Source organism: Lithobates pipiens, unplaced genomic scaffold (genome assembly GCF_037356315.1).
Source record: "Lithobates pipiens isolate NorthernLeopardFrog02 unplaced genomic scaffold, aLitPip1_a1.2 Scaffold_30, whole genome shotgun sequence".
Lineage (NCBI taxonomy): Eukaryota > Metazoa > Chordata > Amphibia > Anura > Ranidae > Lithobates > Lithobates pipiens.
In genome coordinates this window covers 126,792,037-126,805,220 of record NW_027507791.1, presented here as the reverse complement: position 1 = coordinate 126,805,220, position 13,184 = coordinate 126,792,037, and the positions used below count along the sequence as shown (strand labels likewise).

At 39.8% G+C, this 13,184-nt stretch overlaps 1 protein-coding gene across 8 annotated transcripts in view; it reads right to left on the bottom strand.

The window, feature by feature from the left end:
* Positions 1-13,184, bottom strand: part of NPAS3 (neuronal PAS domain protein 3) — a 623,665-nt gene that overhangs the window by 44,252 nt on the left and 566,229 nt on the right. For all 8 annotated transcript variants that reach the window (XM_077464822.1, XM_077464823.1, XM_077464824.1 and 5 more), the window contains 2 exons: positions 10,264-10,457; positions 3,646-3,752 (listed from right to left, as the gene is read on the bottom strand). In XM_077464822.1, coding sequence (XP_077320948.1) covers positions 3,646-3,752; positions 10,264-10,457 — 301 coding nt within the window. The remainder of the gene's footprint in view (positions 1-3,645; positions 3,753-10,263; positions 10,458-13,184) is intronic.

Here is a 13,184-nt window from a genome sequence, read left to right as displayed (position 1 = left end):
TTACAGGAAAGTCTGTGTTAGGCTTAATGTTAGTGTGCAAGGGAGGGTTCATGTTTGGGTTACAGGAATGGTAGTTCTGCCAAACTAAGACTTTCTGGTGCTGATAGCAAGGCACCGTTTTCAGGTACAGTTGTAAGGTATTAGGTGGGAAGGAGGCTGTTAAACAATCCTCTGAAAACCAATCAAACATTTTCAGTACTATTCTAAAGCAATGAAGGCTGAGATGTGAATGGACCACTTTGGGTAAATGCACATCTCCGATCCCACATAAAAGCGTATTAGTAGCAGTCTGTCCTCAATAATACAAATTTCAGCTCCGTAGATCTGCTGTTTAAACTTGAGTTTTTGTTGATATTGGTCTTCTCTACTTTTTTGAAATGTATATTTACAGAATGCATTATTTTTCCTAAAATTGATATACTGATAAAAAATAACACGTTTATAGAGCAGGACTTTTTTTTAACATTGAACATTTTCAGAAAGATAACTGCAGATAATCGGAGATTGGTTTCTGTACTTGCTATCATAAAATGAAGGCATACAATAACTAATTTTGCTAATTATATTTTAATACTTTACCAAATGAATATTTAAAAAGCAAACTGAACTATTCATGGGTTAGGTAATTCACCGCTATTTTAATTTGCATTACTGATGTATGATAGCAGATATAATGAGTGCCAACAGTTGCTCCCTGGTTAGACTTGTGTAAGCCATAGTGTTACCCAGTAATCCTCAGGAGAACAGGCTGAACTGCTATCCTGCTGGTTGTGTCTCTTTAAGTGATGTCTAGCGTCCCACAGCGTCCTTCATATGTACAGGAGATATTAGCAGCTGTAGACACTCCTGAGGCAGACAGGGTGACCTTTCTGTGAGCCAAATGACACCCGCCTGCTCCTGGCAGCTTCTGCTTTTGTAATTTAGGGCTCAGTTAGGACTTTAACATTGAATGAAACAGCCATAAAAATGGCTCGAACATCCATATTCCATTTATCAGATGGCAGAGAAAATGTGTCCCTGAGGTGGAGATAGAAACACAGGGACACAGAGAACACTTGGACGAAGCAAACACAGCCTTTAACTACCAGGAACTCATATATGCCCTTTCGCATGAGAACAAGGGATCTTGTCTGATATGGCAAAGAGCAAAGTGCAATGGGTCATAACAATTCAAACAGCAATCTTTTTTCATCTGAAAGTTTCTGATTGGTTACTAAAAGTTACAGAACTTTTCATATAAACATTCATAACCTGCTTATTGAAAAAAAAACAGAATTCACTTATTATTGATGTTTTATGAACACATTTCTAAAATGTGATTTGATTTTCATCTAAAATTAGCAAAAATTAACCCCTAGTGGTGGACTTTGAAGGCACGTACAAAAAATGAAAAGTAAATAAAAACAAAAATTATTGATTAAACTATCATAAAAAACATTACCTAGAAAAACAACTTAAACAACATGGTTGTCAACGGTATTAAAGTGCAGTAAGCTATAGAGCAGTGATGGCGAACCTTGGCACTCCAGAGTACTGCAGAGTACTTGAGCATCATGGGAAATGTAGTTCCAAAACATCAGGGGTGCCAAGGTTCGCCATCACTGCTATAGAGCTTATAAACCTACGCGTTTCGGAGCGCCGAACATCTGCTTCCTCAGGGGTGTATATATAGCAAAAAGCACATTTAAATCAGAGAGAAATATTACATAGATATCCCATGCTGTTTATAATTAAAAGCAAATAAATAGATCAGGCATTGCGAGTGATCTCCTAATCTCCAAGGTTCCCAGAAAAGTAGATGATATCAAGAATAGTTCATAGATGTATTTACTGCAAATGGAAAGCAAGGCTTCTAATATCCCCAAACCCGCTGTGTAGGCTGGGAGAAACACTAGGGCAAGGTAGCACTCGGAAATGCATAAGCAAGACTATGAATTTTAACCTTATATACATAATAAATACTGTACATTAATAAAGCTTCATAGTTGTTCAAAAACCTGTTGCGTGCTGACTATTTTGTATGGTTTGGACATTTGTTGCACTGTCCTGAAGAATCATCATATTCTCACTGATATGTCTAAAATTGTAATATGATTTTTTTTTTTGCACTTTAAATATTGATCTTTGCTACATATTAAGTCAGAGGGAATCTATCCTGGGAAAAAAATGGAAGTTGCACTGCTGATTCTGCAAATACTAGTTTCCTGGCTGTCATGCTGATATTTTAAGTCACTAGCCCAGAATAAGTGCAGATACAGACTTCAGACCGTACTCTGACTTTCCTTATATGCATACGTGTTCCAAGATCAGTGCCTCAGACAGTGCTGTCAGACAGTCAAAGGCTTAGCAAATAGAATCTTTTAAAAAAAACAAGAAAACATTTAAAAAAGTACAGAGTTTCAGTTTTTAAAACTAGGGTAATTTCTAAAAGAACAAAGAAAAAACGAAATTTCAACGGAAAAGTCTTCAAAACCTGGAACTGTCTCTGCATACCGGGGACAGTTATAAATACTGTTGTACACTAGCCTGGATCTGTAAAAAAAGCCTACACCGAGCATGACCTAAGAACTGAAAAATGTGGGGGACAGGAAATTTTCTGGTTGGTATACCATGTGATATTTTATGCTTGGTCTGTAGGTATATTGAGGGAGAGATGACATTGGGGAATGAACATTCTATTCATACTTTGCTTGTACAATATACTATGAGATAATGGTCACTGGCCAATAACCTCTGGTCATCTCACAGTCTACCATCTAGATTTCTGATTTAGAATTAATATTCAAAGTGTGTGGGTACATTTGTTTTCCACTTCTTACACCTGGATTTGATATTTTGAGTATCTGTGTGTATTAGTGTCAAAAATTTGGGAAAAAGGATTTGTGGCATATTTATTTTTTAGCCCCCCACCCAAAAAAAAAAACCTCAGCTCAACCCCCAAATATGAACCTTACATAAACCTTCTTTCTTAAAGTGGTTGTAAACCCTTACAGACCACTTTGACCTACAGGTAAGCCTAGATTAAGGCTTTCCTGTAGGTCCAATAAATATCTCCTAAACCTACATGGTTTAGGAGATATTTGCCAAAAGACAGGCACCGCTGTCTATGGCGCATGCGCCGTAGACAGCGGCACGCTAAGCTTGCCGCTGCTAACGATGATATGCCGTTAGTGTTGGCTCCCTAGACGTCATCACGGCTCTGGCCAATCACAGCGCCGGAGCCACGATGCCCAGAAAGAAAATGGATGCTCCGTGGAAGAGGGGACAGCGGTGACTTCGCTGGCTCCTGTGTCAGGTAAGTGACACATAATGGGTTACTATGCAATGCATAGTAGCCCATTATGCTTTACCTTTGCAGGGAAAGAAAAGGTAAATACATACTACGGTGATGTGAAAAAAAAATTCCACTTAAGAAATCTGTACCCAGATCAGAAGATCCCGTCTGTGTCCGCGTGAATCAATATAAACTGTGGTGCTGATGAATCATGTTTTCTGTAACAAACATTAGCTATACAGTCAATTATTATACACTTTTAAAGCATGGACATTTATATTCAAATCTCCTTGTATTTTAACAGAAGTGTGCCATGAAACAACGGCTTGTATTAGCAAAGCTCTAGAACTATGACTGCACAACATACTCACAGTCCAAGTGGCTGTGCCTGATTCCTTCTACATCTTCGGCATGGATAAAGTGATAGCATCTTTTACCCATCAGATCCACAGCATTGAGGTCCATGTAATCACTGACTCTGAAACAGTCATGGAAGTTAAATTAAAAAAAATGTAAGGTTGACATTAGAGGCAACACAAGAAAACATATGATACAAGAGTTTATAAACAAGCTTTACCCAAATTTGTCATAAAACGGGTTCAATCTGCCTTATGTAGCAGCGTGTTGCATGTTACCTTTGCTATGATAGAGGACGTCTACTAAAACGCCAGTGATTATTTATTAAGGTGAACCAAATGATCCCTAAACACTGAAGCAGTATATTTAAAAAGTATAAATCCTAATTGCATAAATTCATACAGGACATGTGGTCCCCTGTGATTTCCGTTCAGGCTGTGATCATTGCATGCCGATTGCTTTGCAGTGACACCATATGCAGGTGGAGCCAGTCTCTGCCAGACTACCAAATGAATCCTATGATTGGTTTTAAATGATGGAAATATAGGATCCACAGACAGTAATATCTAGACTATTGTATAGAATCATAAGGCTCAATTTACTAAGCTTTAATGCATATCTTATGTTCCGTAATAGCTTCATGGCAAGTCACATTCATTAAAATTTGATAGATTTAAATCTACTGCCTGCATGTGGCTTTTGAGCAAAAAACTGCATTTACTCATCACTCATTCTCTCAGTCTCATTCATGGTGCCAACAAGTATGGTAGCTTGATGGATATGTGTGTTACACCAACCTCTTCCTGCTTATACAGCCCTATTCAAGATTGTTCTCTGTGCAACTCTGTAGAAATGAGACTGACCACCTGAGACCCTGGTAGCAGCCTGCCTGGCCCATAATGTATTTTGGTGCCCTTGAGGGAGGATTGCACAGTTACTATGTTAATACCTGATAGGATGTATAAAATATTGTATAGTGAGCCCGCCTACACTAGTCCTAGAATAGTGACATACTGACATGACATAGAGCTAGGCAAAAACGGCACTACTGCACTACTTCCTAAGAAGGAAGTTGCAGGTCAAACATGCACTGATCAGCTATAACTTTATGACCACTGAGAGATGAAAGTGGAGGGCAACCCAAAAAAAAAAATTTTTTTTCATAATCTTTAAAAAATGAATCCTAATCTGCCTCTTCCTATTCCACAGCGCTTCCTCCTCTTCGGTGAGCGGCCCTGTTGCCTTCTGGGACATGTGTGTGTCCCAGAAAACAACGGGGCCATTCACAAAGCGCTGAGCGACTCGCGCATGCACGTTAGGAAACGGGCAGTGAAGCCACAAGGCTCCACTGCCTGTTTCCTTTCGTTAAGATGGAGATGCCTCGGGGAGGCCGACATCGCGGGATCGCTGGACAGGTAAGTGTACTTATTAAAAGTCAGCAGCTACAGTGTTTGTAGCTTTGCTGAGCAACATTACTTTCTGCCATTTACCAAAATTAGAAATAATAACTTATAGAGTCTTTCAGAAGACTTTAGAGAGAGCTGACCACCACTGCTCTTTGTGACAATCCAGACAGTAGCTCTTTCGTGACAACCAGAGTTTTTCCCCAAGAAGCTTTGCACACTGTTCCTGCTAGACTTCTATGTGTGCTGTGTGTATTATAGACTGTGAAGTTTAGTTTGCTTGGGGTGAGGTGACCTCTATAGCTTTTTGGCCACAGTTCAAGGTAATTAGGTGCATTAGGGTGACATCTTACCGGTTTATTGAGGATGTGGTTAATCTAGGTTAAGGAAATACTTATAATATATATATGCTAAAATGTTAAAGAAAACTCTAGCCTGGTCAAACTGAGTCCTGATTACTTCATTAGGCAAAAAGAAAAAAATGCAAACAGCTTGATGGCCATTTTGATATGAATCCCATTCCATTTTAAGGAGCATGATCATGCCTGCTGCTAAGGCCAGTGATAAGGCAGAAAACACAAAAAATGTTCACTTTGTGTTAATTCTCATCCTTTTTTAACCTTTACAGTCAACACAGAGGATTGTCAGTAGACATAACAGCAACATCAACTGTTGCCTGTTGTCTGGCAATGAATTGGTTACCACAAGACACTGTGATTGGTAAAGAAAATGGACAAACTCCACAGAATTTACAGAACTGGTTTCCCTTGGCTGTAACCCATTCCATGCCAAAACCCATGCACAGCAGTTCAAAGATGGCAACTTCTTTCATCTTCCCACCTCACAGGGGTTAAATCTGCCCCTCATTTGTCCTTTATAAAGACTTTGTAAAAGTGAATGTAAATGGAAGTAATTAACGAGCAATTATTTCTGTCGGATCGTGAAGGCGGAAAACAACGAGGCCACTAATTACCCAAAGCGCGGGCGACACAACGCTTTCTGCGTGGCTGTATCGGAATTATAATAATCAGCGGATATTACTTGGTGAATGATATAAATGACAAAGCGTGTAATAACCTGTAATAGCGCTAATAATGGTAATAATAAGCCTTGTGATAATAGCAATGATCATCATTATATTGCATGAATAATGAGCCAGCTAATGAAGCTACACAGAACAATGGAAATCACGGCACAGTGTGTTGAACACTAACATACACACTGATATGTATATACCAACAATGGTCATCTACCTACAACACTACTGTATTTCTGTTCCATCTACATTAACTTATAGTAGGAAGTAATCAATACTTCTGGTGAACAGTGTATGGCATTGGCCCAACCAGTTAGTAATTAAGCCTGGTAACTTTTGCATGACATTTCAAGCTGAGCTCACATGGTGATGCCATCATCTTGGGGTGCCATGACAAAGAAAAGGGCTAAGATCCCCAAAAAAATACTTTTTCTTTGCTACATGAAAGTAGAAACTTTTCTTCTCTTCCTCCAATTCAGAAATGGACCTGTTCAGCACTGGCACACAGGATAGATTAATTACGTCTATGTTATATAGATATCTAGCCACTTATATTAACACTGTACAATTTGAAATTTCAATAAGGTCTCCGCAGGTCATCCTCTAACCAGTGTTCTGTGGAACCAAGGGGTTTCTCCAGAAGTTGCTAGCACAGTTGCAAATTAATTTTCTGCCTATACTGACCACCAATCTAAATGGGGCAATTTTCTGCTGATATCCAGTGTAACTGTTCACTTCTACACTGACCACCAATGTTATGCACCCTCTGGTGCCTTGGAATGTCTTGAGACGGTTGTTGGCTGGATTGTTTTTGAAACAGCAATAAAGGAATTAAAAAGAAGTGAGTGCCCTGGATTGCGTACTCTTTAAAAGTGCATACTGTGACTGTTCTGGAGGACACAGATTCTGCCCAGCAATCTAAATGGGCATTCTTCCACTGACTACTACTGCAAAGAGACACTACCATTTTTTATTGTTTGCATTAAAAATAATTCAATTATTGCTGAATATATGTATGTCGTATAGAGTACAAAAGTTATCCACCATGGGTGTCTAAGGCTCAAGGTATTCCACATTCTTTATTCTTCTATTTAAAACTTTGTACAACTTTCTGATCATGAAGTACCAAAACTGTAGATTGTATTTATTTTAAGGATGGGTTCCGTGAAACCTGAACATTATGTTTGAACGTTCCTCCAGAATTAAAAGACTCTAAAATATCTATACAATAGACTATATTTTAATTGATCCCTTGTTAAGTTCAATTAAGCTAACCACTTTTTAAAACATTACGAGAGCAGGGTACCGTTGTAAGGTGCTGCTAGTCGAAATGCCAATTTCAGTAAAGCTCAAATGTTCCTTTTTTAATTAAATATTCAATAAACACAAAAGTTGATTTTATTGCATAGATGTCTTGTGTTTATTAAACAGTATTTGTCATAATAAAGCTAAAATACGTCCTATATAAAATCAGTACCACAGTGCCACCCAGTGGTCAGATAATCTTCTTCATAGTAATAACATAAAGCTGAATTCTAGGTATAGATTTTATAGCATAGGTCCAGATTGGATAAATGTAAGTATGCATATTCCATACCTGTGGGATCCCTGTGAAAGCTAGAATTCACTGTAGCCGTTTCTGTTAATACAGTAATTGCCACTATCTTCTGGTTCCATGTCGAGCAATTGCTCTGTTGCATAGTGAATACAGGAGGCTCCATGCTCAGCACAGGCATCATTCACAAAACACCTTGCATGAGTTCTCTGATTTGACTGGGTGGAGGTTGTGTTGGCACCACCCCAACTCTCTACCTCATCTAATCAGAGTCTAATCAATGTCTTGTATCGATTACAAAAGATGCAAGGCATTGTGTGAATGATGCAGAAGGGCAGCTGCTCAGCACAGGACCAGGAAGATAGCGAGGATCACTGTAGTAGCAAGGACCACTAGAGTGATTTCCAGCTTCCACAGGGATTCCACAGGTATGCATGCAGAAGCATACTTGTACTGGTCCAAGCTTGACCAATGAAGCTATGCTAGAAAATCCATGGAGTTCCACTTTAAACCAAGCAATGCTCAGAATGAGAGTACCATCTTTTACACAAAACATATTCCTAAAGCAGGGGTCTCAAACTGGTGGCCCTGCAGCTGTTTTCGAAACTACAAGTCCCATAAGGCATTGCAAGGCTGACAGTTACAAGCATGACTACCACAGGCAGAGGCATTGTGAGACTTGTAGTTTCGCAACAGCTGGAGGGCCTCCAGTTTGAGATCCTTGCCCCTGTATATAGTGAACAATTTAGATTTGCCTTGCTAGCCAAATTTATATCATGGCAGCTTTGTGCATCTCACATGTCCATGGCTCTATCACATGCAGCATGTCAGGCTTGTTCAATAAAAACTACCACGTAAGAAATACAGAGGCTGCCAATACTAATCCTCTTATGAAAATGCAAATTTCCTGGCTGTCTCGTTGATCCTCTGATTTCTATACTTTGATCCACTGACTTGAACAAGTTTTATTTAGAGTGCTGACATCCTTTCATAGTCTAATAATAAGGGGCCTAGGTCTAAAGCAATAAAGGATTTTTCCTCATTAATCGACAAGTAGATCCCAGCTTTAGACTCCTCTGCGTAGTGACATATAGGCTTCACCCCCCTCTCTCACACTCTTTGTAAATAATGATGGAATGTTGCTGTTTCATAATATGTGCAGGATATATCAATGTGTCATTATTAAGAACTGTTGTGATTTCTCCACATGAGCCAATCAGGCTAATGCTTTTACTTTTCCAGCTATTATTTATCAAACAGGTGTAAATTTATAATTGCTGGCTGATATTTTCCATGCACTTTTGATTCAACACATGGCTGAATGGAATTAGGGAGTCCACAGCAATCTGCCACCTGCCGTTCAGATTGTTTCCCAGTTTTGAACAATCAGATAATCACAATTGGTGTGGAAATCAATCAAAAATTCCTTTAGACAGGTGCTGTGCTGGTTTAGATCGATTCCCATCACAATTTTGATCATTCGGTTGCTCAAAACTGAGATGCAGATTGTTGTAGGTTATTAAGTTCTATGTTATGTTTTTATGTTGGAAGCTGACCAGGAGAGAACCTCTTCTGACTTACATAACCTGTTAGCCAAACAGAACATTTCTCCACACAGCCATTTGGCTAACAGGTGGATGGATGCATTTAATACATCACTGTATGGAAAGATCTTTCACTACTATAGTGGTAAGAACTTTCTCTTTGGAGAAAATGCTGGGACTCCTCCCACTGTGGTGCTCCGACAACGTAGCTAGAAAGGAGGCGGCACTTGGTAACTGATGCTTGTCTTATCTCCAAGAACTCACCCAAGACAAGCAGCGGCAAGAGGAATGCATTAGGAAGGGGGACTGACACGATTTCCTCTCTCTCTGCATTCCTCTTGTCACCATTTGTCTTGGGCAAGTGTTTAAAGCCATGACAAGTGCCAGTTATTGAGCAGCCATCTCCTTGCCAGCTATGTTGCTAGATGGTTGCGGGGGGGGGGGGGGGGGCTGTCTAACCTCATTGCTAGGCTTACAAAACATGTAAGAACATAGGGCAAAGTACTCTATGGGTGACAGAACACTGAAAACATTGAAGTAAGAATTCTTATTTAGAATGATAGGGTTTTACATTAACAGACAACTGGGCAGGGCTGAAACGAATTCTTGCAGTTTTGGACCACTAAGGGGCATGTGGTGTCATTTCACAGAAGAACAAGGAGGAGCTGAGTGCATTTGTGGCACACCAACAGGCATTTTTCTGTATATGCAGGATCTTTAAAGGGATAAAACATGGTGAGCTATGCATGTAGTGCATTTTTCTGTCTTGACATATGCTTAAACTGCTGAGACCTTTCCTCGTTTAACAAGGAACACTCTGAGGTTTGACAACCATTGGGGTATTGTGTAATTTACACCATACCATTGGACTACAGAGTAATGAACACCATTGGCATGCGTGAGCATGGCATAATTGGTGTAACTGTAAAGTAGGCTGACTTAAATACACGGCAGATTTCTGTTTTAAGCGCCTGGTATTTTAGATATATTGTGCTGTGCAATGGTCCAATCACTCTGTGATAAGAATGTATGAGTGTTTTAAAATATTCATTGTGTTCCCAAAATGAGGCCAATACTCTGATGAAGTCACCTACCTATTTTCACAGTATATAATATTGAGGTCCATGTTGACACGTGTTACAAACATGTGGCAGTCAATGCGGACTTCATTGATGGTTGGGGGAGGGAGCGCATGAGCCACAACTACTAAACCCATCACTTGTCCTGGCCCAGTACGCCCATGAGACAAAGACACACGGAGACGCAGACGTCCAGTTACATGAATCACCTGGAAAACATTAAAAGACACATCAACTCCCTCAGTAGCTAGAAAAATAGGGAATTCTTTTTGAGGATTTGTCAGAGCCATACACTGGTCAAGGATACCCTTAATTTATCATTTTGTTCCCCAAAGCATATACACCAGAGCACTGTTTAAATAGATTTTTTTGAATCAAAAAGTGTATATGATAAAGCAAACACCTGCCTCTAGAAATGTCACACTGAGAATGCCCATGTGTATGAGTCTGATAGTATGCCGTGTGTAGAGGGCATACAAGCTCATTAACTTGATCACCATTGCAACTACTATGCCATATATTAATGTCCAGTGGAGGATTAGCAAGTTATTTCTATGACTTTTGGCACAGGATTTTAGAAACAATTTCTTAGAACAGTCATCACAGATGGATATTGGATGTATAATTCACATCTGATAATACAGGAGATAGTAATGAATTTGACACCCAAGAGGGCAGTAGCTGGGGCCATTCAATCAGGTGTTGCATTCATTACACACTTCAAGTGCTGCTGAATACTTGCATATGTTCTGCATCGAAAACAATGCAACATGGCGGCTCTAGACAGACTAAAGGGGACTTTAGGTAGGAACAGCAGTTCCCAGTGACAGTGGCTTTAGGTGGGTTGTCTTAATCTGGCATCTGTCATTCCATACCTTTCATAATCTGAATTTTCATTTTATAACATTTGTTTGTATAGGCTTCTTTACTCTCTAAACATATACATGTGGTTATACCAGCCTTTTTCAACCAGGGTGTCTTCTGAGTTCTTCAGGGATGCCTTGGCAAAATGCCTAAAAACGACATTGCCTTTTTGTTACACAAAGCCACAGGTTTTTACTATGCAATATTACAACCCTGGGCACCAAGTGGGCATCCTGACAACCAAGGGAGAAGAGAATTCTAAAATACTAGTCAGTACCAGTTTGCAAAAGAGGAGAAATAAATCACCTCTAATGTTGGATGGCCCACGTGTGGATGTTGCTGCGACATGTAAAACTGTTACTTTGTTTTTTTATCTTTTAAAACAAGGTGCCTTGAGAGTGTTCAGAATTTTAAAGGGTGCCTTGACTTAAAAAGCGTTGAGGAACACTGAAACACTTACATGTGTATACAAAGAGAAAATAGATAAATAAAAAGACAGACGGATGGAATGTGCAACACATTTATGAAGAGAGAGATATACTTTGTATACATATGAGAAAAACATGGCTGTAAAAGAGGAAGACACAAGGAGGAAAAACAAAGATACAATCTAAAAATAAAAGGCAAGAAATAGGCAGAGAATGACCAAAGAAAGCAAATACAAAGCAAAGGGCAAGCATTAAGAAAAGAAATCCGGAAAAAGGAAGGCAAGAAATAAAAAGAAGGTCTGGTCAGTAGGAGGCAGGGCACCACAGCCTGAATATTCCGAAGAGCCGCAGAATAGAGTGAGCAGAGTCCTCTTTGACACATGTGGGGAGTTTTGCTGCTGGATCGCTCATGGCAAGAAACACATCAGAGACTCCTGTGGTACTTTTATATATTTCAGCAGCTAAATCTAATATGACACCGAAAGCGGGGGGAGCGTAGGTACACACAACTCAGGAGCCAGCTCCCCTTCCCCTTCCTATGACCTTAACTGATAAAACTGGGAGAACTCTATTAACCCTTCATCAGCTAGTGCCGACTCCAACTCCTTTACTTTTGCTTCATCTTATTTATTATTTTCAAATTTAAATGACTGAGAATATGATTCAAGTGGTAAGTGGCAGATCTTGCCTATATGTGCAAACAGTAGTACAGAGTTCACAGTATAGTTACTGTGTAAGGCCTAAGTGGCTGCAACAAGCTAGTTTGTGCCCTACACCCTTTTTGTAAGCATTCCTGACCATTGATCGGGGTTTTCGACTTTAAAGAACAAGCCTATCCAATCTCTTGTCTTCAAATGTTTTCCAGGAAATGTGAGGAATTAACTGGGGTCAGAAGTCCACTGTACTTGCCGCCTCTGCTGTAACCACTATGCCCTAAGGCTGAGTAGGACTGTGGTATCCTGTGGGCCAGGGGCAGAGGAATTTACCCAGTCTCCCCACTAACAGCCAAAGGGGCAGGTGAACTGGAAGAAAGCAGGCTTAGCCTGGTGTGAAGCTGGCCATGCACTGTATGAATTTAGATGAGTTCCTGATGAATTTTGATCAGTGGGTGGCCCTGTCTCCACCTTCCTTGACATCTATAAAATACAAATTTGTTTGCAAACAGTGGCTGCATTCAATCAGATGCAGACACTGTTTGTGTATTTAGACAGCCAGCCCTGCTGACTGTCAAAATACAATAACCACAGTAGGAGATTTGTCCATCTATGCTATATAATGTGGAAGGAGGAATCAGTTTTTTTCGCTCAGCCTTCAAGCCAACTTTGGAATGGGTAGTAGGAAGACAGAAAAAGTGCAAAACTACACAGAACACAAAACTATCATGCAACACCCATCACCGGGACGGTCTACAACACTAATTCTAACTTACCATTAAAAATAGCCCCAGATATTCAGACTTGCCCACATACAGTATATCCTATCTACTGCCTGTTAAAAGTATAACAGTAACTCCAACAGATACAAGAAAAAGCATAGCGACCCAAAGAAAATAATCAGAATTCGTCTTTCACTTATCTGTCTAGAGAAAACTGACAGTACATGGGATGCTATAGGTTTACACTGATCCTGATAAATAAAGGAGAC